We start from the raw sequence: 25,679 nt of genomic DNA, 5'->3' as shown, positions 1-25,679 counted from the left end.
TGACAAAGTAAGAGCTAGTAAGACATGTGGTCCTGTGTAGGCTGCTTCCATAATTCAACAAGGTCTTCATAGGTGGAAAGAAATGGAACAAGGGAGTGGAAAAAATGCAAGAAAAATATTGCACAAAATATGTAGATAGCTAAAATAACAAAATACATACACAGATGAATCAGCCGCAAAGTCTTTCTAACTAGTCTACCGAGATCTGCCAGAAGCTTTCTGCAGGCTGTCGGGGTGCTGAGTATTTTAGATCATAGTTGGCTCACTGAAGCGCTACATATTTAAGTATATTTGTAAATAAGTGTAGGTATGCCCGGGGGGAAGTCAGAGAAGAAGAGATAAAAAACAGGTACAGGGGAAGGGGGAAGGGAAATACCAGTGGTCTAGTACAACCAGCAAACAATTCTTCAGGCACCATACTTAACATTGCAACACACACCCACCATTACTCTGTGGTAGAAGCCAAGGAAGCGTCTGCAGCCATTTACAATCACAAAACTGAAGCAGGGCCACAGGCTGAAACGAGTGGCAAGCATGGGGGTGTATTTAGCTTCACCCTCCCCAGACACACTTCATCCTGTTTATCACCAGCACGTCGGGCGATACAGTCCCGTGGGACTAACACACAGCACGATCTGCTACTGGCAAATGATTTTTGCTGGATTTCTCAGAGATGCCCTAACACTGGCATCACAGTTAAGCCCTGAAAAAATTAAACCATCCAAAAGAGATTAAAGATTTAGCTTACAGTAAAAAAAGATGGTTGAAAAAGCCATTTACTTACATTCTTTATCTCTTTCAAAAGACCGCTTGAAAAACAATTTCTTATCAGTGAATTCAAAGCTCCTAATAGATCACCCAGAATCAAAAATAATTCAGTAATTTATTCCTGGCAATAACTTGATTACTAATTTAAGCATCTCAACCAACAGGAAGACTTTTCTTTCTGCAGTTTGAAGTGTTTTACTAGGAAGATCTCTGTTCAGATAACCAGTCTTTTATCCACTCTGCAGTGCTGCCTTTCCCTGTTCTAACAACTGCAAACATCAAAATACTTGTTGAGTTAGCCAAGCAACGTATATTCAGTTTATTTAATCGTTCTTCATAAGTAAAAGTTTTCTCTAGTCCTCCAGTCATTTTTGTAATGCACTTACTTAAGTGGTGAGCATCAACTTTTTTTTTTCTTTTTGAATCTCAGCAGTATGCTCCACATAGACTGATGTAAGGACAAAAAGAGAGCAAGTTTTAAACGTGGTGTAATTTTATAGGCAACACTGCAATGACATGTCACAAAACAATCGCATAGTATGAGCTGGAATCCAAATTGCCAATGATCAAATGTAATTCCGTTCCACCTACTGTACAATAAAGGCAGAAATGCAACAACGGCAATCAGCACCAGGACTGATAAACAGACTTATGGCCCACATTTTAACCGAGACAATAGAAGTTCACAGGCTGAATGAATCATTTGCTATGACAAGACAAAGGAGAACAAATCTGGAGGAGATTTGTAGATTTGGATTCAGTAACAAAACAAGGAGTGAACCAGACTTGACCACACAAGCACTTGCAAGAAACAACTGGCTCGCTCCCGGTTCTCACCCCTGCAGCCAGGAGCAGCTACGCCATGTATTCAGTCATGTACCACCACCCTGAACTGACTGGAGCACCAAGTGAAACAGATACAAAAATAACTGATTTTGTTCTCGCCTCCTGTTTACAAGCTTGGATATATATATAACGCATGCCATTTTTGTTTCGATGCTTTTGCAATCCTGCCCTATGTGACTGCCCTAAAGGGAAACATATTCCTGGCTAAGCACAGAAAAAAGGCAGTATTTCCACACTTTGGTCGTTGATTTATTTGTCACTGGGTTATTTTCAAAATATTCAATATTAGTTAGCATATATCAAATTCCTTTCCAATACGAAAATAACATCTTCTAGATGAATCCACCTACAGGCCCATACAGAACAGGTCACTATGACAGAGTGAAACTTTGTTTTCATATTTCAGAGTATTTTTATTTCTAGTGTATTGTATGCAAAGCTTGGATCCTGGGCACTCTGAAGTGATTCAGAAGAGCTGTTTCAAGTATCTACACATTTCTCGACATTTAAGAACAAAACATAACAATCCATCTATTTATAAGACAGTTCTTGCCACTTTTTAGCTAAGGAACTTAGAAAGGAGGACTTGATAATATCTTGCAGCCTTGCGAAGCCAAATATGTGAGTAGGTTGCTGACCAATACCTATTTTCTCAAAAAACCGTGTATGGATATCAGTTTTAGTTGAACCTTGGCATTTGTACAGCCTTACTTCTTTTGGCATTAAACTAAGATGAACCAAAAGTCTCTGGGGATGCACGTGACCTTACTTAGGGAATTTTACACAACTTGTTCTAGAACTAGTAAATAAAGCTTCAGTGTCTACTGAAATGCTCATAAAGGCCAAGTTATATTTGCAACTTGCTGTTCAAACAGTGCAAAGTTACTTAGCCCTGATGCAATAAAACTGACATCAGCCAAGATCTTCAACAGAAAAAGGAGGATTACAACTAGAGTAGGACACAGAGATACTGATTTAAATTATAAACGTGCACTAGTAAGGACATACGATGTTTCACTATATGCTAATCTGACATAGAATACCAAAGTTTTCCCACCTAGAACATAACAACTTATCTCATTTCTGCTTAATTCAACAACTCTGTAGCAAATAACGAGAATCAGAAAATCCTTTTTTTAAGGTACAACTGACTGTTCATGCCACCTTGATACTTACAGCAGCATTTTCCTAAAAGAGTTAGGCCCATTTAAGAAACACATTTTCATTACACTTAAACTAAATTACAGGTTTAAGAGATTTGAGAAGAATGGGAAAATCTGATGCTGGGTTAGGTTACGTTATGTTGGACTCAATGATCCTGAGGGTCTCTTCCAAATAAAATGATTCTATGAAATATTCGGATCATTTATGCAATTAAAAAAAAATAAAAAAATCAAGCTACTATAAAAAACAGATACTGACCTGCAGAGAACCAGTCTCATCAGTTTCTTCTCACATTCTACTTCTCAACAAAAGCTACAGATTTCTATAATGTAGCTCTTTGATCACTGAACATTTACTCCCACTAGTCCTCCTGGCTTAAATAAAAAAAGCCGTGACAGCTTATCAATGAGTATATTGGGATTAGCTGGTAAACACATATATAAGCAAACAGGAAAGAGGAGGACAGAAGCTTCTCTCCTTTGCTTCATGTGAATTGGGCAACTAGAAAGTTTGCTAAAAAAAAACTTAGCAAATGAAAGGACATCTGGCAGTCACCAAAACACATTTAGCATCATCTTTCCAACTAAACATGCCTCAATATTGTGACCAAGGCTTATTTTCTGCCACCTTTCTTTTGCTTTAGCTGACATATTTAAAAGAATAAAGCTGAAAATATTGTCCTTCTGGGGTGGAGAGGAATTTAACATTGATCATTGTTTTCTTTGCAATATCTGCCTTATAAGAAAAAACATTTTATTGAAGATTTCTACCGACTTCAGCCAAGTAATATTTCACACAAAATCTCAGAGATTCAACCCACATCATCATATTTGAAAATCTTACACAAAACTTCTTCAAACTGTATTACTTGATCTTCCATTTTATTGGCCAAACCAAATCTTGAGGAGTTTTCCATTAACTAAATAACTGATTTCATCAACTTACTGCTCATTAATTTTTCTCAGACCAATATTTGCAGATTATCTATCAAAAGGATTTTCAACTAGAAACTTAATCCAATAACAGGACCGCTATCTAAAAGCCAACAAACTGTAAATATCAACTATTTCTGAATCAAGTAACGAATGTCCTAAACCACACTATAAATAGCCACAGCCATCTGTCTGATTTGCCCCTTCTCCTTATTACTTTAACTTGTTTGTCTCCAAGGACACAATCTTACCACGGAGTGCCTGGTTTCACTGCCAGCCTCTGACCTCGGAAAAGTAGCAGCAAGGGGGAAGATCATAAACCCTGAGCCTCCCCAGAGAGCTTACACCTCCAAATCTGACCTCCACGACCCACCTCAAGTGCTTATCTAGTACTTCCATCACATTCCTTCTATTACAATTGTTTGCTATCATTTAAGCACATTTTATTCCATTTCATTAACTCCTTCCCTAACATTTAGGGGTTTGTTTGTGTTGTTGGGGGTTTTTTTGTTCATTTGTTTTTGGGGTTTTGGTTTTGTTTTGTTGTCTTTTGGCACTGTCTTGCAAGGAGTATTTTAACAAAGTTCTGGAAAGACAAGCACATTGTATCCACCCATTCTCTGTAATTTCCTTGCAAACCTTTTCAAAGGAAAGCTTATCCAAGAAAAACAATTTTAATGTAACCCTATCAGGTCCTACTACTCCAAACCTGTCTACTACTCTTAAGAAACATTTATCAGTTAGAAGAAATGAAAACTTTAGCAGTGAAGAGGACAAGACCTAGAAAATTCCTTAGCAGGGCATGAGGTGTCTATACACAGAGTTACATAGAGAATAGCAGTTTGCTGCAATTTAGAACATTTGTGAAATGCGAAGAAATGCCAAAGTCTGCAAATCAGCATTTTTGCCAGAAAAATGTTTGTCAGAAGCAGAACTTTCTACAGCAACATATGCATTGCTTGCAAAGACAGAATTTCTAGTCAAAACAAAAGCCATACGCATACAAGCCTTCCAAGCTCACCCAGCCCAGAACAGCAGAGCTCAGCAGCCTTTTCACTTGTGAGGATGCACATCAGCAGCGCTGGGCTCTGCGGGGTCCCAGCCCCCGGCGCAGAGTTCCCATTGCTCTCTCTCACAGGGGCGGAAGATGGATAATTAAAAGGCAAATAACATCCGCAGCAGAGGATCTCCCCCAACCAGTCAGAATACATACAGTTAAGGCAAGACACCAATATGAAAGGCATTTTCAACCCTGCTTGCTTCAAGCGAAGATAGGAATTTTGGTGCCCTGCATATGTATTTGAACAAACTCTTGGCTCCTTTGGGATGGGCTTGTCCAATACATAATGACAACTCTGAAATGCCTCAGAAACACAGTTCAGAAAAATTCAGAATGAAAAAAACCTGAAGTTTAAAACTTTTGCAGAGGAAGAAACCCTTTGTTGTCAACTATCCCAAGCAGCTGCTAGAAGAACCCAGGAAAAGGAAAATTACTGATTTCTGAAAATATATGAAAATACATGATAATGCTACAAAACAGGGTTTTGGAACACTAAACTTAGGATTAATAACACTGGTATTTCTTCTAGTGAAGTACTTCACAGAGCATCATGAAGTTTATTCTTAGGATAATTTTGCAATCTGCAGATGTCAAAGTACTGTAAACAGAAAGCAAACGCTAAAAGTAAAATATGTAATTAGCAGATAAGCATCTAGGGGAAGTCTGTAGGAATCTGTTTCCATTCTGATTTGAAACACACAGCTTATTAATGATACTTGCATAGACATAAATATTGAAGTCCCCTTTCACTGTGAATGAGGAAGATTATATAACAGAGGAAACAATAATTTTAAAAGATTTAAAAAAAAAAAAAATGAAAACCAGAGTAAACATGGATATTTGCCAGGGAAAGCAAAATAAAAGCACTTGATAGGAAGAAAAATCTTGGAAAGGCAGTAACAGACCTGTAACTAAGAACAGAGAATGAGCTGCCCTGCCTGCCAGTTCACGTATGTTATAAACTCAGGTGTGTGTCACCTAAATAAGTATCACATAATGCAACAGAAAGGTGCTCTACCTGAATATCACATTTAGTTCCACACAATTGATTACAAGGAAAATAAGAAAATAAAAACAAGCCCAGAGGGGAAGAGAAGGACGATAGGGAATCACAGTGGGACTGACAACCTCATCTAGGTGTTCCTGCTCCAGCAGGGGGATCTTTTGAGGTCCCTTCCAATCCCTAACATTCTGTGACAAGGTGTTTTCGGAGAGAGAGTGTGCCTTAGCTAACCAGCAACTACTGAGCAGAAGCCAAGCATGGTAATGCTGCAGCATAAAGCATCTGAAGTATTTAAATATCATGACAGGTGACAAATTGGATATTAAAAAACAAAAAACAAAAAAACCTCTAAGAAACAAGATGAATTGCAGATAAAATTTATGGAATACTAAGAAGACCACACAAAATCCATCCTCTGCCACACAGCCTCCCAAGAGAACAGATAATCTAACATTTACACTGGATTCAAGGGTGGTGAAGTACAATCAGGAGCACTGAATCTTTATCTCAAGAGAGAGTAACTGCTTGACCTCAAATTTCCATTATTCTGTTAAACACTTCCAAAGATATAGGCCAACAAAAGGCTTCAGAACTGTTTTTTAATTAACACTTCTTATCCTTCAACTGTACATGTACAATTTCTACACCCTGTAGTTGCTGAACCCCTAACACAAACCTTCCATACGGATCAAAGAACATTCAACTGCAAATGGTCACAGCAGATGTAACGCCTGATGCCTGTAGAGACAGCCAAGAATTTTGCACCTTTCTGAACATGACTCTGCAGCAGATAAATGCTGTTACAGCTCGTGGCAATGCCAGCCACAGCTAATTATAACTTTATTGAGATGTTTTGGCAAGAGCCAAAGGCGTTCAAGCAAACAACTTGTAATAGGGTTATATTCCCAGTTCTGCCACTGATAATACATGACTTCGGCAAATACTCTTCTTCTTTCCTTCTGTCTCATCCATAGCACCCAAGCTTATGAGAGATACTTAGGGGTGGAGGGGGAAGACAGATAGCACGGTAGACTCTGTCGAGCGGCATTATAAACCCGCAAAGTGTTATTAACACACTGGCAGAATTTCCTGGGTCCTGTAAAATGTTTTTTTTTCCTGCAAATCAATTTTTGAGATCTATATTGACTACAAAAAAAGTCAAGATATTTACAAGACTCCACTAGGCATGTGACACATGATATTCTTATACACAGCCAAGCTTTCTACATAGTATATAATACTTTCTACATAGCATTTACTAGATGTATGGAGTAGAAACATGATTCAGTTACTAATGAATTTTTCATTGAATCATTGAAGCTAAAATTAAAATTACTCTTTTGTCCTCACGACCACTTCCTTTAAATTCCTACAAAGGAAACCTCAATGAAGAATGTCACATCGGCCACCCTTCTCAGAGCGGTTGTTTGATGTTACCATAGGAAGTACAATTAAAAAGATGACTTCCCTATTAATTGAAAAAAAAAAAAAATAGTCAGAGAAGTGGTTCACGTTGCTAAACAGGCTCAAGACTCCCTTGATAAATACAGTAGTTTCAAGCAACGATATAGAAAGAAAAGAGATGGACAGGAAACAAGAGACAAAGAAAGGAGGCCTAAAAAGGAAGCCAAGTCGACACTTCTCAGTCTCAAGCATGGCCAACTGAGAATCAAACAGTGGGCGGCTGGTAACGTGGACAGTGTCAAGGTTTACAAGAGAGATTTTTCTTGTAAACAAAGCCAAAGAGGAACAACGAAGGTTGCATTATCGTCTGGTATTCATGTAACGCGCCTGTCAGTGAAGTATCTGACAGCGACGGCTCCAAGCCAGCAGTTCACAAGTTCTTTAACCACAAGATCACTATCAGTCCTTCAATACATTAATAAGCGCATCAACCCCACTGCTTTTCAACTTAAAACAGTACATAACGCGTCCTATAACACCGAAGGAGTGGCAGCCGGTGTCCCGGGCCCGGCCAGGGGCCGGCGGGCCCGGCGGGGCTGCGGAGCGTGGAGAGCCGCCCGCCGCGGAGGGGCAGCGGCACCAGCGGCGCGGGCAGCTCGCCGGGAGCGACTGGTAACAGCGGGTTATGAAACTGGTGACAAGTTGAAGCAGCCGGGCCTGGAGGGGCACCCGGAAAACTCCGGGAAGGCGGCGGGAGCCGCTCCCCCCAGCGCCGCCGCCATGTCACGCCCCTCCGCCCAGCGGCGGGGGGCGGCCACGCTCCGAGGGGAGGGAAATGGCCCGCGGCAGAGCCGGGTGATCGCTCCCTCATGGGGAAAGGGACAAGGGGAAAGCCAGGACAGCGGGTAGGGCGGCCGCTCCCCTCCGGCTGCGCAGGGGTACCCCGGCCCTGCGCAGCCGGAGGAGAGCGGTCGCCAGAGCAGGGAGGGGGAGAAGGAAGGAGGTCGCGGCTGTTACCTGCAGCTCCGCTCGCTCCGCCTCCCACTCGGCGCGCTCCGCCTCGAAGCGGCCCCACTCGTGCTGCAGGAAATGCAGGATGCCCGGCACGCTGTACTGAGCCCGGGACGCCGACACCGGTGCGGCGGCTCCGGAGGCTGAGACCCCCCCACTGCCGCCTCCTCCTGCTGCCGCCGCGGCGGCCGCTGCTGCCGCCGCCTCGCCCGGCTCCAGCCCCGGCCCGCCCGCCGGCGGCGGCAGAAGCAGGGCGTTATTGTTGTTGTTGTTGCTGAAGAAAACGCCGGGCCCCGCTTGCTCGTCCATGGCCGGGCCGGGTCTGCCGTGCTCCCCGCCGACCGCCCCCTCCTCCGCGAGCCGCCGCCCGCACCCAGCCGTGTCCCGGCAGCAGCAACAACCTGGGCGCGTCCCGCCCGCCGTCACCGCCTGACAGCCGCCCCCGCCGGCTGCTACGGCAACGCGGAGGGGACAATGCCAGAGCGCGATTCGCCCCGGCCCCTCCCGCGGCATTCTGGGAATTGTGGTTCCGCTGGGTAGCGGGGCGGAGGTGGGAAGATTGTCCCCGCCGCCTTCGTCGCCTCCGCGCTGCCCCTATTTCGAGGGGTGACGTTACAGGGAGCGTTCCTCACCCCCGTGACGTGGCGTCCTGGGGCAGAGACGGGCAAGCCGCGGCAGGGGGCAGCTGGCAGCGTGCCCCTGACCCGGGGCGGGGGTGAAAGCAGAGCGAGCCGCCCCGCAAAGCCGCGGCAGGAGGGGCAAGGGCACACTGAGCAGCAACGGAGCAGGGATTAATCATAATCTCCACTTCAGAGCTGGATGTAAATGGCTTTGGCACACTCACAGCCCACCCTGGGGACATAAGAAGGGCAGGTGTCTCACAGCAGCTCCACAAATATGGGTGAAGCCCTGCCCTCTCACCCCAGGCTTCTCCATTTCAGCCTTGTTATGAGCAGCATTAGGTTAACGCACCAAATAGTATAATACTATCCCTGGCTTGGATGAAAGGGAGAGCAAAACTGCATTTTTCAGGAGTTACCACTCTGCCTCTTCTGCAAGGAAAAGGAAAACAAGATCATTTAAGACTGACGGCAAAGCTCTGGGCTGAGGGCAGCAGCTGTCAGCAGCACTTCTCTCTCCTCTGTCTCCCAAAGACGGGTCAGGTTTGCCTTCCATGCTGCACACAGACACCAGAGGCCTGGTGAGGACAGACACATGGCTACCAACAGGCCTTGCAGCAGCAGCATGTGAAAGATGGCCCTGCCACCGCACAGGGCACCCCGGGCGCAGCCAGAGCACCCGCTGCTTGCTCAAGCAACGCTTCCTGTTTCCTTCAGGCTGTTCTGAAATTGTACTCGCCCTCTTCATAACCCAGCCCTCGGAGATTAAAAGCATAAAGAGATCGTCCACCAGCCACAGCTCTAAAGAGGGAAAGACAATGAGGGAAGCTTATAGAGAGCGTTGCAGAGCAGGAGGGGAAGAGGAGCAAAAGCATAAAAGAGGGAGTGTGGTCCAGGGCAGGGAACCAGGGTAGAACAACACAGCTCACCCAGAAAGGAAGGAAACAGTAGAGAGGAAAGACATGAAAGGGAAACTGAGCAAACAAGCTTTGTAAAAAAACACATTAAAAAGGCCATCAACAAAGACAAATATCAAAAGGAGGGTGACAAAGGACAATAAGAACTGTGGGTATTTCAAGTTATTTTGGGTTTTTTAATAAAATGAAATTTCATGCCAAAATATTATGTAAAATGACAAGGCTCTACCTTTAGTACCAGGAACAAGCAAAGAAGGAAACAAGGACTAGAAACTGTGAAGGATGTATACAAATGAAAGCTGAGCATGCTGTACACAGTCACACGGTATACAAAGAAAAACCTCTCCTCTATCCCTCTACATCTGTCTAGTGCCATTTTCACTTCTGCTACCGTTTTTTATTTTTCTACACGCTTCTTAGTTATGCTTGATTGCTATACTTCCCCCCCGCTTTTTGTGAGTTTTCAGATGCTGTAAACTAGAATCTAACTAAAACATAGAAATGCTGAGATAAAAAATAAATAAAACCTTACTATAGACAAAAAGTTTCCAACAAACATCGAAATCATTACTTACTAGTGTATCTGCAGGGGAGGGAATCCAAAACTTATTTTCTTAATTTTACTTTCAAAATTGTTGTGTTCAATTTTATACTGAGTTTCCTTAATACCTTCCTTCAAATGTTAAACGGGTTCAGAACTTCTTTCTGAGCAAAATAACTTTGTAATCCTGGAAATCCTTATTAGAAAGTGATATACGTTAATCAATTTAATTCCCACTACACATACAAAGATTAAAAAAGTAGTGAAATTACTTTCCTCTTCCTGTACGGCATATTGTTTTCACTTCTGTGTGCATCTTTACTCCTGTAGGACAATGGAACGAGACTTGGATGTTAGCATCTTGATAAAAAAAACATTTGAAAGATTGGAGTATGCAGCCCTTGTTGTGTCCTCACTTCAGTACTAAAATATTCACTGTGAAATAAAAGCTTTTCTGATTTTATGTTAAATATTTGGCACACACCAAACACAATAGGGCAAAAGAGTATTGTCTTGTCCTCCATTTTGCATAGGTACTCAAAGCGTTACATCAGATATTACGGGAAACGAGAAAGCAGGCAAATGATTATTCAGAAATAATCATGTACAAATATTTCAACCAGCTATTAACCACAATCAATACTATTCACTATTCCTTTCAGTTTTTACCAAGTATCCAGAAAAACATCCGAGACAAAACTCAACAGGCCTAGCTAAAGTTTCTAGTTATGTGGCTTCTCTCTAGAAAGCAAAATGTATAGAAAGATCTGCATATAAACCTATAAATTCAACAGCAGTATCAAAAAATTCATGTCAGTCTTGTATACACAAGAAAATACATGGTTCTACACTTGCGCCAATCGGAGAGGCGAGGTCTGGCAACAGACAGACTTGGGGGAATCACTGGCTCCATGCTCCAAGGTTCGCACAGCACTTGAGCCCTGAACTCCAAAACCTGTAGATCAGACTCTCAGATGTGAGGGGACCCACGTGCTTTTCAAAAAAGAAAAGCCTGGCAGGTGAAGGAAAAACTGGAGGAGCCTGGTTCTCACCAGTGTTCTGCCCCCCTAGTACAGGTGCAAAGTGCTCAAAGAATTTGGCTCTGCAAAATTTTATCAAAGACTCAAGAAAAGATATATCCAATGAGACTAAAAATCTTGCAAGAAGGTTAAATAAATACCTAGGAGACTGGGCAAAGAGCAGAGCACTGAATCATCATATTCAACTGGTGTCTGGTAGAGTAGGAAGGCTGCCAACACACAGCACCTTACAAGGGCCAAAATCTACACCTACAAAAATGCAAATAGCAGGCGGTTCTCTTTATGAACTCAATTCCACAAGCATTCTTTAAAATTTATCTTAGAAGAGATAGGGGATCAGATTCTTTACATTCTTTATTAATTTTCAAGCATGAAAACGGACCTGAATGAAATATACACCACAGAAATAAACAACAGCATGCTTGATCGTCCACCGTGAGAAAGGCTGAAAAATTGCCTTTTTTTTTTTTTTTCATGCAAGCTGAAATGATCTACAAGGTCTGATAATCCCCTTCCCTTCTTTGTTTTTAGAAGGAGAAAGTGCATACTTCTACACCATGGTACATGGTAAGTACGGCGTAACAGTTTCCCCTCTTCCTCTGTCCCCACTGTGTTAGTGTGCACAATAGTAGGATAACAATCATCAGATTTCAAAAACCACTGAAAGGTTTGGGGTAGCTTTCAAAAATAAATAAAACTACTTAGTCAGATAGAGAATAGGGTTTTTTTTGTGGATAATTTATAACACAAATTCATAAATATGATCACATTCAACTTCCTAAAAATCTATACAAGTAAAACCACTTCCCTTATAATGCATGGATTTCAAGTAATTACACAAAGCTCTATTAGACAGCCTTTCACATACAAATTACACAAAATTACAGACATATATGCAGTAACACATCAGGGATAATGTAATGCTTCTGACTACTTAATGGTCCAAAAATAATAAAAAGTAATTCAAAAAAAACTAGTTTTCAGTTTAATTGTTGGGGTGGAATGTACTGTGGGTGGTGGTTGCCTAGCAGCTGCTTTTGCTTTGCTGGCCTGACTTGCTCGGACTGCAGTTTCTAGACGTGTTTTTAATTCAGGAGCAGCTCCCATTACTGTCTTGAAAGCATGTGGGTAAAGTGGACCAATGTGCATTAGATTCTGAAGTGCAAATTCATGAAGATCCTTAGATGCTGTAGGTGCAGAGGCAAAGGCATTTTCATTCAGTAAATAGGATATGAGAGTGGGAACCAGAAGGGCAAGCAACTGGACTCCTGAAAGTAAAAGAAAAAAAAAGTAATATTATGCAATGATATGTAATATCAGAGAAGAAAACAGAAGAAAACTAATTTTATCAGTTACTAGACTGATAAAGTCAATTTTGTTTACAGGATTGACAATAAACGCACTAATTAAAGATGATCAAATAAAAACTGAAGTGTAGATGGTTTCCTGTTCTTTGCTCACCAAAATTTTATTACCAGGATTGTGTTTCAGATTTCTCTTGTTGTTCAGCACAGTTATTTTGTTCCTGACACTCTTTAAAGATGCCTTCGCACCATCAGATTGCAGATCATTGATAAGAGACCATAAGATGTAGAGTGCCTATCACATTAAAGGATTTCAGAACACTTTTCAGGCACACAGAAATATTGTTCAATTGAATCTGAATATCAGCCTCCTTGGTGAGCGTAACAGAACTGCCATTAGTACGCAAGTGTTCATGGAAAAGTCAGGACCAATTATCTGCTATATTAGCCCATCCTAGAAGATTCCAATCCAAAAACTAGCACCACAGCTATACTCGGACTAGCGTGACCTAATGAGGCCACAGCCTAACATGGCACAGGGATCAAAAGGGTCTACCGTGGGAACAAAAAAGCAGCTGAACCTAATCAATAGGGCTAATTTTTGTGTCTAGTGAAATGTGTAACATGTTAACTGTAAATTTTAAGCTCAAAGAACTTAAACATTAACGGTAACTCACTTATCTATATTTTCGTAGGCTATCAGATAATTAATGATTTTCTCCTAAAGGTTTTGATTAAATTCATACTCATGGGGTGATTGTCTCCAGCCAGCATTAACAAAAATCATGTTTTGCTTACTTTCTCGTTTTAAATGTCTTTTAAACAACTGTGCCAGAAGCAGACTGGGGCTCAAGCAAACATACATTTAGTGTTTTATCAACAATGAAGAGAAATACCAAATGGGAGTATGTTGGGAAAACTAAACAAAACACACCACAAAAAACAACAGTAATATTTTTAAAAGGAAATTTATCAGCATTCAAAGCCAAAGACTTCTTTAGAAACAGCATCGTTTCAGTTAGAGAATACCTGAACTTAAACTGTAAACACTGTATTCTATCTACTAAAGCAAACAGGAGGCTCCATCTACAATAAGGTATTCTGACCAGTACAATTTCTTGAGCTTTTTAGATAAACTTTGAGCCTGTAGAAGTAACATGACAAAAGCGATGAGTCTCCTAAAATAAATAAAAGTTAACAATGAGAAAGAAGTAAATTTAAATGGTGTGAACAGCTCATTTACAAACAGAAGAAAACATCACTCACTACTTCAGTTCGCATTTTAGATTTTTTTTTCCTGCAATCACCAGAAATACAAAGGCTAATAGCATAGCATACTGTATGTGCTATACAAGGCCACACATGGAAAAGTTCTAGTACTGAAATTACAAAACCACGTTCAACAGATGTGGTCTATTTGTGACTATGCCATCAAGTTCCTAACTGCAAGATTTCTAATGCTCATTATCCTATTTTTAGCATTACGCATTTCTCTAGAAAAACGAAATACTTACTATTCTGCTCCTCACCAAGGGCAACCAAGGTTTCAAGGACTTTAATTCCTTCCTGGACAGCTAACAGTTCCAGGTTGTTGTTCGGGCGGCTCTTTTCCACAGCTTTCAACTTCTCAACCATGATAGGGGCCAATGAATGAATATATGGAGTTGACAGGGCACGATTGGTGTGTTGGAACACAGAAAGCAGAAGCTGGTAACACTTGGCTTGAACCTGATCAAATCAAGACAAATACATTGTCCTTGAAAGTTATTTGTTAACTCAGGGAATTCTAATAAACTCTGTTATCTATGTATGTGAGGTACACGTGATATCAAAAAATAAGAGGAAAGCAGAGGGAAATATGCTGCATAGGTGGAAAGCAGCAATGTAGCCCATCTGCTAAAATAATATTAGCCCAGTTTTCAATCAAAGGAAGGCAAGTTACAAAGAGCATGCAAGTACTAAATAGTAGTAACCATATGAACTCAGAGAAAAAAAAAGGAATAGTTAATATCATACAAGGCAGTCACAGAGGTCCCAGAGAATTACATCTTGAAGTCTCAGAACTACCAGTACTAAAAGTAAATCTATCTGCAAAATCATAAAATGCTATTCCCATCTCAGAATGGTAAAATAGGCCATAAAATGACTGAGATCAAAGTGCTGTAACATGAGCCATGGCTGTAACCAGAAGTGGCAGACCAGTCCTCCCTTCCTTCTCATTCTCGATCTTATGCTGGCAGTAGTACAGGAGTACACACGGGGCCATACAGTGAGCTGGACTGCAGAACCCACTCCTCATCTTCCTTCCATTTTCTCCACCTCACCCCCCTCATTTTCTCTGCAAAGCAGTCAGTATTTGTGAAAATGACTCACTGATGACCTTGTTTAGATGAACTTACAAATACATTTGATTTGGGTGTACAAAAGTCTTCCTCCAAAATCCCATACAAATAACCCAGAATTTCTGAAGAGGTAAAAAGCCTCACAAATACAAGGATAAAATATTGCATGTGCTTTCAAATTGCACTCAAGTCTGAACAGTATGAGGTACTGAGCACAATCTGAACAGAAACATTCTAGAGAAAGTATTACTGAACACAGTGATCTGTGAGGAGATCTGGGGATGACTGGAAACACAGACATATAAATAAAATCATTAAATATAAGTCATAGATAATAAAAAATAATAGTAACAAAATACAAGTGCAGCTCAGGTCACTGTTAGTTCACTGCAGATGGCCGCAGATTTTTATACAATTAAATTTTTAAGGCCTGAAGTAATAACACTTCTAATACCATTTCTACGCTTTTTAAGAGAGCTGTCCAGAACATCATCTTCTAATGCCTTACTCAGCATCATCTTTTACCTGTTTCAACAAATTACTCCTCTATCTTTCTATACCACTCCAAATAATTCCCTTCCCTTTCTGTCTACATTCTTTAAACTTTACTCATGATTAGCTGTTAAGATTATTAACCTTCAAAATAAGGAGTAAAAGTCTCTTTTCTTACACGCATGCACAATTCAAATAAGAGTTTTACAACTGCATCTGACAGCACAATTTCATCACATTTTATTCCACCTATATAAATCCTTTGACGATTCTGCATTCACAGAAGTCTACAAACATTCCTGAAACGTAAAATCACGACTTCTTTGAAGCATGTAAGGCACTCTTTCACACAACACTTATCCATTAGCATCAAGAGAAAACGGTCTCTTAGCATAGTTTCCTTGTTGGAGCAAAACGAAATTTTGCTCACCAGCCTTCTGATTATTACTATACATGATACCAAATCTTTCAGACTTTTGCAAGTGGTGATAATTGCAAAAACGCTCCTTTATTTCTTATGAGGCAGTGGTATTTCCTCAGAAGTTTTTTTCCAAAATTGGTTCAATGCTTGTAGTACAATCAGTATAATGCTTTTATTACAAAAAAGTGTCTATTTACTGACCCCCAACAATTAATGTTTTGTATTAAAAAACTAAGACAAACACACAACAAGTATCACAGACTATATGTTCAGCACATCAACAAGGAGAGTGGACACAATCTGGCTGCTGTCAAAGCATTTGCTATGAATTACAAAAACAGTGGTAAGTTCCAGCTCACTGAAAGCTTTCCAGCAGGGTGGTGGGCAAAGATGTGCTACTCTCACTATTCATGTGCTATAAAGAGCTGAGAGTATAACATAAAAGTTTCTGCTTAATACAACTGACACTTCCATTCACACACTAAAATTTTAAGTAGCTTTCCACCCAAAGTCAGGCTTCAAAACCAACTGAATTTTATGTTTACGCTGGAAAACACCAGCTCTGCTGCAGAGAAGAATTATCAGTCTAAACAGGATTTTAAATACCTCACTGTGACCCTAAACACATCAGCATTTTTTGCATGTTTTTCTTCTCAGGAATCTTTTCAGTGCTTACTTGCGGAAACACTATAGATTTTTCTCTTCAGCTCCCACCTGCAGATTTCTACACACACTCAAACAAACTGATGTATACATGGCTGGAACAGTTAAGCTTAACTATACAGTGCAATTGCCTGCTTGAACGAACTAAGTCTACAACTTTTTACTTTCCCTCTCTAGTGAGAAAATAATTTAGAAGATAATTCAATAAAGACAAACCAAAGGGCAGAAGTGAAATCAGGAGACAGATGATTCACAATCTGTAGATGTTCTGATGGTGACCACAAAATTACATTTTGCACTCAAACTGAGTTTTGTATGAACACGTAAAATAAGCACAGGTTTTTACACAAACAAATACAAAATTCATGAGAAATGGGGGCTGTAATTTTATCCACAGAAAAAAGTGGTCTAATTCATATTATAAGAGATCAGCATTAATGTAGGAATGTCACCACTCTCTGGTAACCTTTTCATTTGCTAAAATTTCACATATCAAAGATAATTTTCCTTTTAAAAAGTTGCAAGTCCAGAACCTGGCACAAGGCCATGAATGCACATTATCAAGCAGCACTTAGTTTGAGTTGTTTTGCTCACTAAAGAATTTCTATAATGCACTGTTGAAAATTCTAGTTATCTTGACAAGCAGTATCTGTCTCTGAAGTAAAGGCATCACAAAGCATTCAAGAAATACGGTATATACATCACAATTAGTTTTTCTCAGCTATTTATCATTCACATTCCTATAACATGGTCTTACCCAAGGATCAGAGGAATTTAATGCACTTTTAAATCTGTTCATGCATCCATTTTGTAAAGACTGCACTCCAATTATTTCTGTGCTTGCTGACCAAAGGAAGAGAGCAATAGCTGTAAGTATGCTTACTTCATCAAGAATAGGTTTAGAGGCTTCTGAAAAACAAAAACAAAGATGCTGTTAGCTTACTCCAAAAAGGGTTTAGAATTTATTCAATAAAAGCCAGTAAACACAGATAATTTCAAATACATTTATTTCCTCGTGTTTACTTGCAAGTGCACACAAATGTGCATCTACTTATTAAAAAAAATCATTTCATCATTATTAAATGTGACAGAAAAAGCTGAGCAACTCTATTATTAAATAACTGTTTTAATAAAGTAAATCAAACTTTCTGAAACTTAAACATCAAGGAGAAAACATCACAAATGCTTTCTCTAACCAAGTCATATGTTTTCTTTTCAATGTGCAAAAGAGTGAACTGTGTTTTTTAGATTTTTTTCCCCATTAAAAATATACTTAGCCTTTTTTTTTTTTTCAATCTCTTTGGCTGACACAGCAGAGCAAGAAACTGACAACCAGCATGGCAACAGCTTTTACTTATCACAAGGTTTCACAAATCAGCTGATCTGACAGCTACCTGTCACTAATAAGAACGGTCCTACTTTAACCTTTCCTGGTTTTCAGATAATCTGTATTTGCCATATATAATTATTATAATATACATATAAAGTACTGTTCTGCTGGTTTTGTTTGCCACATTGTTTCTGGTCTCCCTAAAGAGGCACAAAGAAACAGCAGATACATAGTCAGCAAAAAGAAAAACAGCACCATTGCCCTTTACAGAAGTCAGCTAGTCACTCAATTGGCCTAACCATAATGTGAAACCTCACTTTGAAAAACTACTCCAAGCATTTTAAGTAAGAAATTTTTTAATATTTTTTTTTAAATGTGTTTGAATTTTATTGAACTCTGAGACTTGAAACCACATGCAGTAGACCTTGCTTAGATTCTTGTGTGTGCGATGTGTCCCACTCCACAGAAGTTTGGAAAGGAAAACAAACACTCTTGCAAGGACCTGAGGAAGATTTCTGAAGTCTGCCAAAAACCCTAAAACCAGTAATGTTTCTGGAAAGAAGGACTGGGAAATCTTTACAGCAACAAAACGCTGGAAGACAAGAGCTGATGTGACAAATCAAATTCGAAGTTTGGCATGGTTAACACAAATCTACTGATCCTTCCCCTTCAGACACTTTCAGGATCGTTTGCAATTACCTACTTACTACTCGTCTTTCACATGAGTAACTCCATTCACGCCACTCTTCAGTCTCTATAAATGGCTCCTTAGGGACGTAACAGGATGTTTTTTTGGCTGAAATACCATTATGCAAACGACAGATCTTTGTGTCTCTGTTTTACTAACTACACAGCTGAGACTGTACATCTTTTTTTCTTTTCGAAGGGCAAGGCAAAGTATGAATGTGAACCAAGAGCAGAAGCCTGCAGTTCTCCAAAGAGATGCGGTAGACATACTGCTGCTGGGTAACAGATTTTTTTTTTTTTGGCAGAGGTAGAATTTTTGCTCACCACTGAAAGCTTGTAACACTATTGTGAATATCCTACTCCAGTATGAACTTTGACACAACTATCTCTTGCTGTCTTCACACTCATTCACCTTTAACACTTGCGGTCGTTAAGAGCATAATGAATTGTGTCAGCACACACTTAAAAGATACACTGATTGCCATTTTTATTGAGGTCTAATTCAAGGTGTCACATCTACGTATGATATTGAACAACTACAAATTCAGTAAGAGATTGATTCCTCTACAAACGCTTTTGGCAGCTAAAATCTCCTTTCCTTTCAACGAGCAGGTATTCTGTGGAAAGAAGAAAGGAGGGTTGGAAATGATAGTTTGCTCAGGCCTTGCCAACATGTCTAGAGTTGCTGGTAATCACAGAAATTGAGGCATGGTCCTGGAAGTGAAGTGAATTCAGCTTAGAACTCCTTTAGATTTTACTTGTGAGACATTCAGCAGATCTCAGAAAGATCAACTAATATCAGAAGGTAGATTTCCAAGTTCCAAATACAAGTCACTAGCTGAAACAATGAAGACTGGGAAGGTCAAGCTGAGGAAAATCTAAAGCATTAAATAATTACATCATAATGGGATTCCAAATGGAAAAGGAAAGTCTGAACTAGTACAGAAAAAGACCCTACGGAAAGGACCTGAGGTGAGGTGGTGCTGCAAGAAGAGTTGCAAAAGGCAAAATTTCTAACAGGAAGTTATGATCAATATTGTCACATAAAACAAGCCAATGAGGACAAATCCGGCATGAGAACTTGTGAAATGTAATTTTATTTTCTTAAAGTAAATGCTGTGCTTGTCTTCAACAGAAGATCTTAAGCAACTCTGAGTAGTTACGCTGTGTGCACTCAGGTCTTTCTCCCATTTCAGTTTTACAAGTCACCACTTTTAATCCCCAGCTCTGACATGAAGTCTATTAAATTACAGGCAGATACAATACTTGCCTTTTCATTACAGCAAAACCTAGTTCTCTTAATTTTAACCCTCCTACACTGGGAAACCACTTACCAGGTTGAGAGTATTCCAAGATAGATGCCAGAGTGCTGCGGATAAGACCTGTCCATTGTTTCTGAGTTTCATCAGTCTTGACTGTTGGAAGAGTAACAATAGTTTTTATTCCTTGAAGGGCTGCACTGACTGGAGGTGGGACCTGATTATCTGCTGATTTTACTGCTGTTTCTTTCAATACTCTTGTAATCAGAAATAGGATAGTGGGTAAGATTGTCATACACCCTAAAAAAAAACAAAAACAAAACAAAAAACAATTTCTGAAGTTAATTCCAACAAATGTGGTAGATAACCTCTTAGCTTTCCCAATGTGGATATATACAGCTAGGAGACAAAGGAGACACCAAGATAAACTGCAATTCAGGTAACAAGTGATGTGTGCCATTCAATATTTTATCACCAAACTCATTTGTCAGTACTAGTGAAGTGTATCATAGCACAAGTCATGCAAGCCAACACTTAAAATGTTGCTGTCGATTCAGGAATGATGACTCAGCTAATCAAGTCCTGCCCTACATGGCATGTGATACATGGTACGTGTCATACTGAACACATCCAGATTTTTAAATATCTTCAAACAGGATCTGCATATTGCTAGGGTCCTATTAAATAAACAACAAGAGGTCTGGAAACAGGTATCTAAACCAAGTTATTGCAGACATTTGGCACTTTCCAAGCAAGCTGGTGTGAGGTACAAGCCTCAGAAACAAAGTAAGGAAGTCATCTGGGTATGTGACATCCTAGGCAAAAGTTGTAGACATCTGACCACTCTACAAAGGAGACAATTAGAAGGAGTTTCAATAATACACATACACGTTAAGCCCATACAGGACTGAAAGAAGCATGCTATTTGGTTTAGGAGTGTAGCATCAATCTGTAGCTCACTTCAGACAGTCAGGTCTCTTTCCATGTATTTTTATGCATCATTTTACTGCACCCGTGGGAACGTAAATCCTGCCATTTTCCTACTTCTTGGAATGTTGTGAGGATAAATACACTAAGTAGAATAATTACAACTGGAAGGGACTGCTGGAGATCATCTAGTCCAACCTCCTCTTTTTCAAAGCAACAGTCTCTAGATAGGATTGCTCAGGATCTTGTCCAATGGAGACTGCAACACGCTCATGTTTTAAAGGAAGAGGAAGAAATATAAAAACCCCACTCAGTCACACAAAGCGATGAATTATCTTTGTTCAGTTTCCCTTACATCCAAAGGCTCAATTAACATGTCTGTGCATATACTATCGCCCTTCCCTACAGCTATCGGCTGGCTACATTATCTAGATGAGACATAAAAAAAACCAACTAGCAGTCTGTAGACTAGCCATAGTTTCTGAGCTACTTTCACTGGCCACTTGTCAAATGCTGGGAATCATGTCTTCAGTCAATACAGAAGTAATACTGTTACTCTTTCTGCACATCCCACCCTCTGGGGGCAGGGGGTGGGGGAAGAGGGAAAAGAAAAAGAGCCACAGATCAAATAACACCAGATCAGCTCAAAATCTACTATTTTTAAAAAGAATTGTAGGACTCAAATTGTCCATCTGATGACAGTCTATCTTGTGTTCTGAGTATGAATTTGTCCAAACATGTTATCTACCATGCATCTCATTAAGGGACCAACCTCTAAAATGTCTTATCTACATCAGTGTGTGAACCTTCCCAGAGATCCAAGAGACAACTCTTAAGCATTTTGTTGTCTGAAAAGCAAAATTTGAAGGGCACAGCTTCCCATGCAATTGTGTCCTTTACCCCTGAACTCCACTCAGTGCAATTACCCTAGATTACACATATTCTTTGTGACAGTCTCCCTGGGCAGAAGAAAGCTCCATTTAGTTTAGGGTCACATTTGGGACGACTGACAGCCAATGGCTGCAAAACCAAGTGCACCACAGCTGAATTGTGCTGTTTTTTCCTCACTAGGATTCTCTTTTCATCCAGCTGCTATTTTTCATGAACTTCTCAGGAATTTAATTATCTCTGAGATGTCTATGTTCTTTTACAATACGATTAAAGTTGGCCAAAAGGTTTCAAAATCCTGAAAAAAGGAAGGGAAAAAAAACAACAATAAAATCATAGTGATATAGACCCCAATTCCTCAGCAAACCTGCAGCACACATGCAAACTTAAAATCCAATAATTTGCTTTATGTTGCTCACTGGAAAAGCCTAAATTCTTAATTAATTTTAGAACCTAACGGTAATTTTCAACAGATGACCCTTAAAGTATCCCATGAAAATACATTTAGTTTGCTTTTAGCATCATATGCTTACAATTCCCTGACAGTAACCACTCACATGTATTTTGTTACAATACCTTACCTGCTGGAGAACACAGAGAAGGCAGATCAGATAGTATAGTCACAGTGGCAGCCACAAGACGAGCACTTTCCTCAGAGAGGTGGGTTTTGGCAGCAACGTGACTTGGAGAATCTGACACTTTTGAACTCAGATGGGGCATGTGCCGTACTAGGATAAACATAAGCAATTCCATGGCTGCAAAGACTAGAGATTTTCCAGGCACAAGACCACCACTCTCACCACCCTCTCCTAAAGCAAGAGAATTTTCTTTTTCCTCAATATCTTCTTCATCTGGAAAAAAAAAAAAAATGAAATAAATGTCTGAGGAGACAGTTAAGAAAGATCCATAAGAAAGAGTACATTAAACACTTTTTTAAAATGTTAAAAATCAAGATTTAAAAGTTGCTTGACAGTAAGATATGACAAATACAGCTCATGTCAAACTGTTTTAGTTAGAATGGCTTAAAGGGATTTAAAATACTTTAGAAGTATTGCAATTGAAGCACTACTTAAAAATCCATCCAGAACTAGAAAAAAAAAGTAGTCATACTTACACAAAATAAAAATGCAGAAATTATTTTGTTTCTTTTAAAACTGATCGTAAAATTAACAGAAATTACTGCCAAATAAATAGGCATGACATTATTTTTTTAAATTTAATTTAATTTAATGTTCTGCCTTGACAAAATTCTACTTCAGCCTAAATTGATTACGAAATAAGAGAACAGAAAAGCATTGTAGGATTCTGTGTCTGAGTTCATGACTTCAGTGCATTCAGTTCAAAAAGTCTCTCTTTTGAATGGCAGCTTGGCCAGCTGCAGTCTTTCCTTCTTCCATTAAACAGCAACAGAGATTCAGTAAGTCAAAGCTGGCCTGAACAACCCCTATGGAGCTCCTATGAATTTAAATGATTGCTAGTGTTATCACATTCACCAATTTGAAAAATGCAACTTACTGGGCCTACAGTAAACAATTCCATTAATTCATATGAAGGAACAGAGCTTGCATTTTTAGCTGTGCTGGTTCCTCAAGTTTCAGCAAAATCCTCTGTTTTTGTGTGGAAAACGGGTAAAAGCTAACAGGTTGTTTTTTCTCAACAGTATATTGTGCCAGACTAAGATGGTAGTTTTGCTTTGTAAGAGAATATTCTTTGGGTTTTATTTTACTTCTTTCAGGTAAAAGAAAACATGGCAGACCTAACCTAACCTAACCAGATATCAATGAACTATTTGCCAGGTAGCCACTTGGAAATTAATTTACCTGACAAAGACGGAACCAGTACACCCAACGTGAGATTCTTTAAAATAAATAGCAGAGGGATGATTGAACAGGGAGATGCTCTGTTAAAAGGAAAAGGTTCCTAAAAGTACCTCAGAAAGTAGTTTTTGGACTGATGCTAATACCCTTATCAAGGATATTCTTATGTAAAGTAGAAACAAACTAACAAAATACGCTGATGAAAAGCCTAAGCAGAACATCAAAAGCTGAAGCATCATACCAGAAGAAGCAGGGACAAAAGAAAAAAGAATTAATTTTACTAAAGCTCAATAGAAGTAGAGGAAGAAGATTTAGGTATATCAACACCTCAGAGAATCTCAGAAAAATTTAAGTTGAAAGGGACCTCCATAAATCATCCACGTCCAACCTCCTGTTCAAAACAGGGGCAGCTTGAAAGCTAGAGCAGGTTGCTCAGGGTTGATTCAGTTTTGAATACCTCCGAGCATGGAGATGCCACAACATCCCTGGGCATCTGTTCTGCTGTTTCACCATTCCCACGGTGACAAATTTTTTCCTTGTATCCCATCTGGATTTCCATTGCTGCAACTTGTGTCCATTGCCTCTTTTCTAAAAGTTATATGGTGGGTAGACAAGTCTGGATTGGTCTTCTCTTTAAATCCCCTTTAACAAGGAGGATTGCTATTCTATCCCATTTTAATCGTCTACTGCGGACTAAACAACTTCAGCTCTCACAGCCTCTCCTCATGTGTCACAAACATCATCTCCCTTAAGCAGCTTAGTGGACCTCCACTGGACTTCACTGAGTTTGTCAACATCTCTCTTATTCAGGATGAGGGGGAAAGGCAACAAAAGGTAGAAACTGCTCCAGATGCATCTTCAAAAGCTCACGTTGGTCATGCTTTTCTAATGCAGTTCAGTTAACAGTCTTCAGCATTACACAGGCACACCCAGGTTTCACATTCATCTCGTTATTCAGTGTATCTGCTATTCAGTCAATCAGCCCTCCAGCCTATACCAATGCACAGGGTTATTTCATCCCAAATGCAGGATTTTGTATTTTTCTTCACCAAACTTCAGCAGGTTCTCAGTTCTGCAGCTCAAGATTCCCCTGAAAGCCAACACTGCCCTCCAGTGTATCCACCACTTTCACTATTCGGTGTCATCCACAAATCGGATGAGGGTACATTCTGTCCTATCATCCAGACTGAACTCTAAGGAACGCCAGCTACAACCAGCCAGTTAGACTTGAATCAACAAATTCCATTCAAGTCCAGGAGTTCATCTAGTTATTCTTCCACTTCCCAGTCCACATTTCTCCAATTTGACAATGATACTATGTGGTAGTGGGTCAAAAACCTTGCGAAATTCAAGGTAAACGATATCGACCACTCCCCCTTCATCCAAAGCCAGCTATTTAATCACAGAGGGTGATCAGGCATTATTTGTCCTTGCTAAGGGTGTGCTCACTATTTCAAATCACATTCTACTTCATGTACTCAGAAGTGGTTTCCAAGGTGATTTACTGCAAAATCTTTCAGCACACACAGTAGGCCTACTGGCACGTAGTATCCCAGAACCCCCTTTGTGCCTTTACTTATTGAAAATTAGGCATAGCATCCACTTTTTGCCATTCATTGGAAAGCTTTCTTGAGGACCACAGTTTTACAAAGATGATTGCAGGACCCCTAGCATGTCATCAGCCAGCTCCCTCAGATGCATCTCATCTGGTCCCAGGGTATGTTCAGCTTTCACCTAGGTGGTCTCTAACCTGATGCTCACCTACTATAGGCAGCAATTATCTCCCTTAAACTTGCTCACTAGACAGAGAAACACAGGAGGACTAAGCAAAGAACATAACAGTGCCTCAGTTTTTCCCCTGATGTGTTTTGTCCCTAGACCCAGTCCATTCAGTAGTGGGTCCAAACTTCCTTGGTCTTTTTGCTGGCAACATGTATAAAAGCCCTTCTTGTCACACTTGACATCCATCACCAGTCTCAGCTCCAGCCAAATTGTGGCTTTCTTAATTCCACTCCTCCATACTTAAGCAGACATCTTCAGAAGAATCCCTGGGCAGTATGCCCCCACTTCCACCATCCATACACTTTCTAGTCACATTTGAGCTCAGCCAGAAGTTACCATTCAGCCAAGTCAGCCTCCTGCCACAACTGTCTGACATCCTGCACTTTTGAATGACCTATTTTCTGTCACTTAAGGTGAACCAACTCTTCCCTTTGCCCTTCTAGGAAGCTTACTGCAAACTC

The 25,679-nt window shown here is 40.1% G+C and overlaps 2 protein-coding genes across 8 annotated transcripts in view; both read right to left on the bottom strand.

Annotated features, from left to right (window-relative positions):
- The window catches only part of STRN (striatin), a 66,612-nt gene extending 57,911 nt beyond the window's left edge, over positions 1 to 8,701 (bottom strand). For 2 of the 4 annotated variants that reach the window (XM_065833651.2, XM_065833653.2), the window contains exon 1: positions 8,195 to 8,607. In XM_065833651.2, coding sequence (XP_065689723.1) covers positions 8,195 to 8,497 — 303 coding nt within the window. In that variant the 5' untranslated portion in view covers positions 8,498 to 8,607. Of the gene's footprint in view, positions 1 to 8,194 lie in introns of all 4 variants that reach the window. The other 2 variants (XM_065833650.2, XM_065833652.2) reach the window with 2 other exon arrangements.
- A 1,179-nt stretch (positions 8,702 to 9,880) lies between these two features.
- The window catches only part of HEATR5B (HEAT repeat containing 5B), a 60,451-nt gene continuing 44,652 nt past the window's right edge, over positions 9,881 to 25,679 (bottom strand). For all 4 annotated transcript variants that reach the window (XM_065834302.2, XM_065834301.2, XM_065834303.2 and 1 more), the window contains 5 exons: positions 22,201 to 22,470; positions 19,880 to 20,104; positions 17,286 to 17,437; positions 14,125 to 14,338; positions 9,881 to 12,574 (listed from right to left, as the gene is read on the bottom strand). In XM_065834302.2, coding sequence (XP_065690374.1) covers positions 12,270 to 12,574; positions 14,125 to 14,338; positions 17,286 to 17,437; positions 19,880 to 20,104; positions 22,201 to 22,470 — 1,166 coding nt within the window. In that variant the 3' untranslated portion in view covers positions 9,881 to 12,269. The remainder of the gene's footprint in view (positions 12,575 to 14,124; positions 14,339 to 17,285; positions 17,438 to 19,879; positions 20,105 to 22,200; positions 22,471 to 25,679) is intronic.

This window comes from Patagioenas fasciata, chromosome 3 (assembly GCF_037038585.1).
Source record: "Patagioenas fasciata isolate bPatFas1 chromosome 3, bPatFas1.hap1, whole genome shotgun sequence".
NCBI classification, from domain to species: domain Eukaryota; kingdom Metazoa; phylum Chordata; class Aves; order Columbiformes; family Columbidae; genus Patagioenas; species Patagioenas fasciata.
This window is presented reverse-complemented; position numbering and strand designations above follow the sequence as displayed.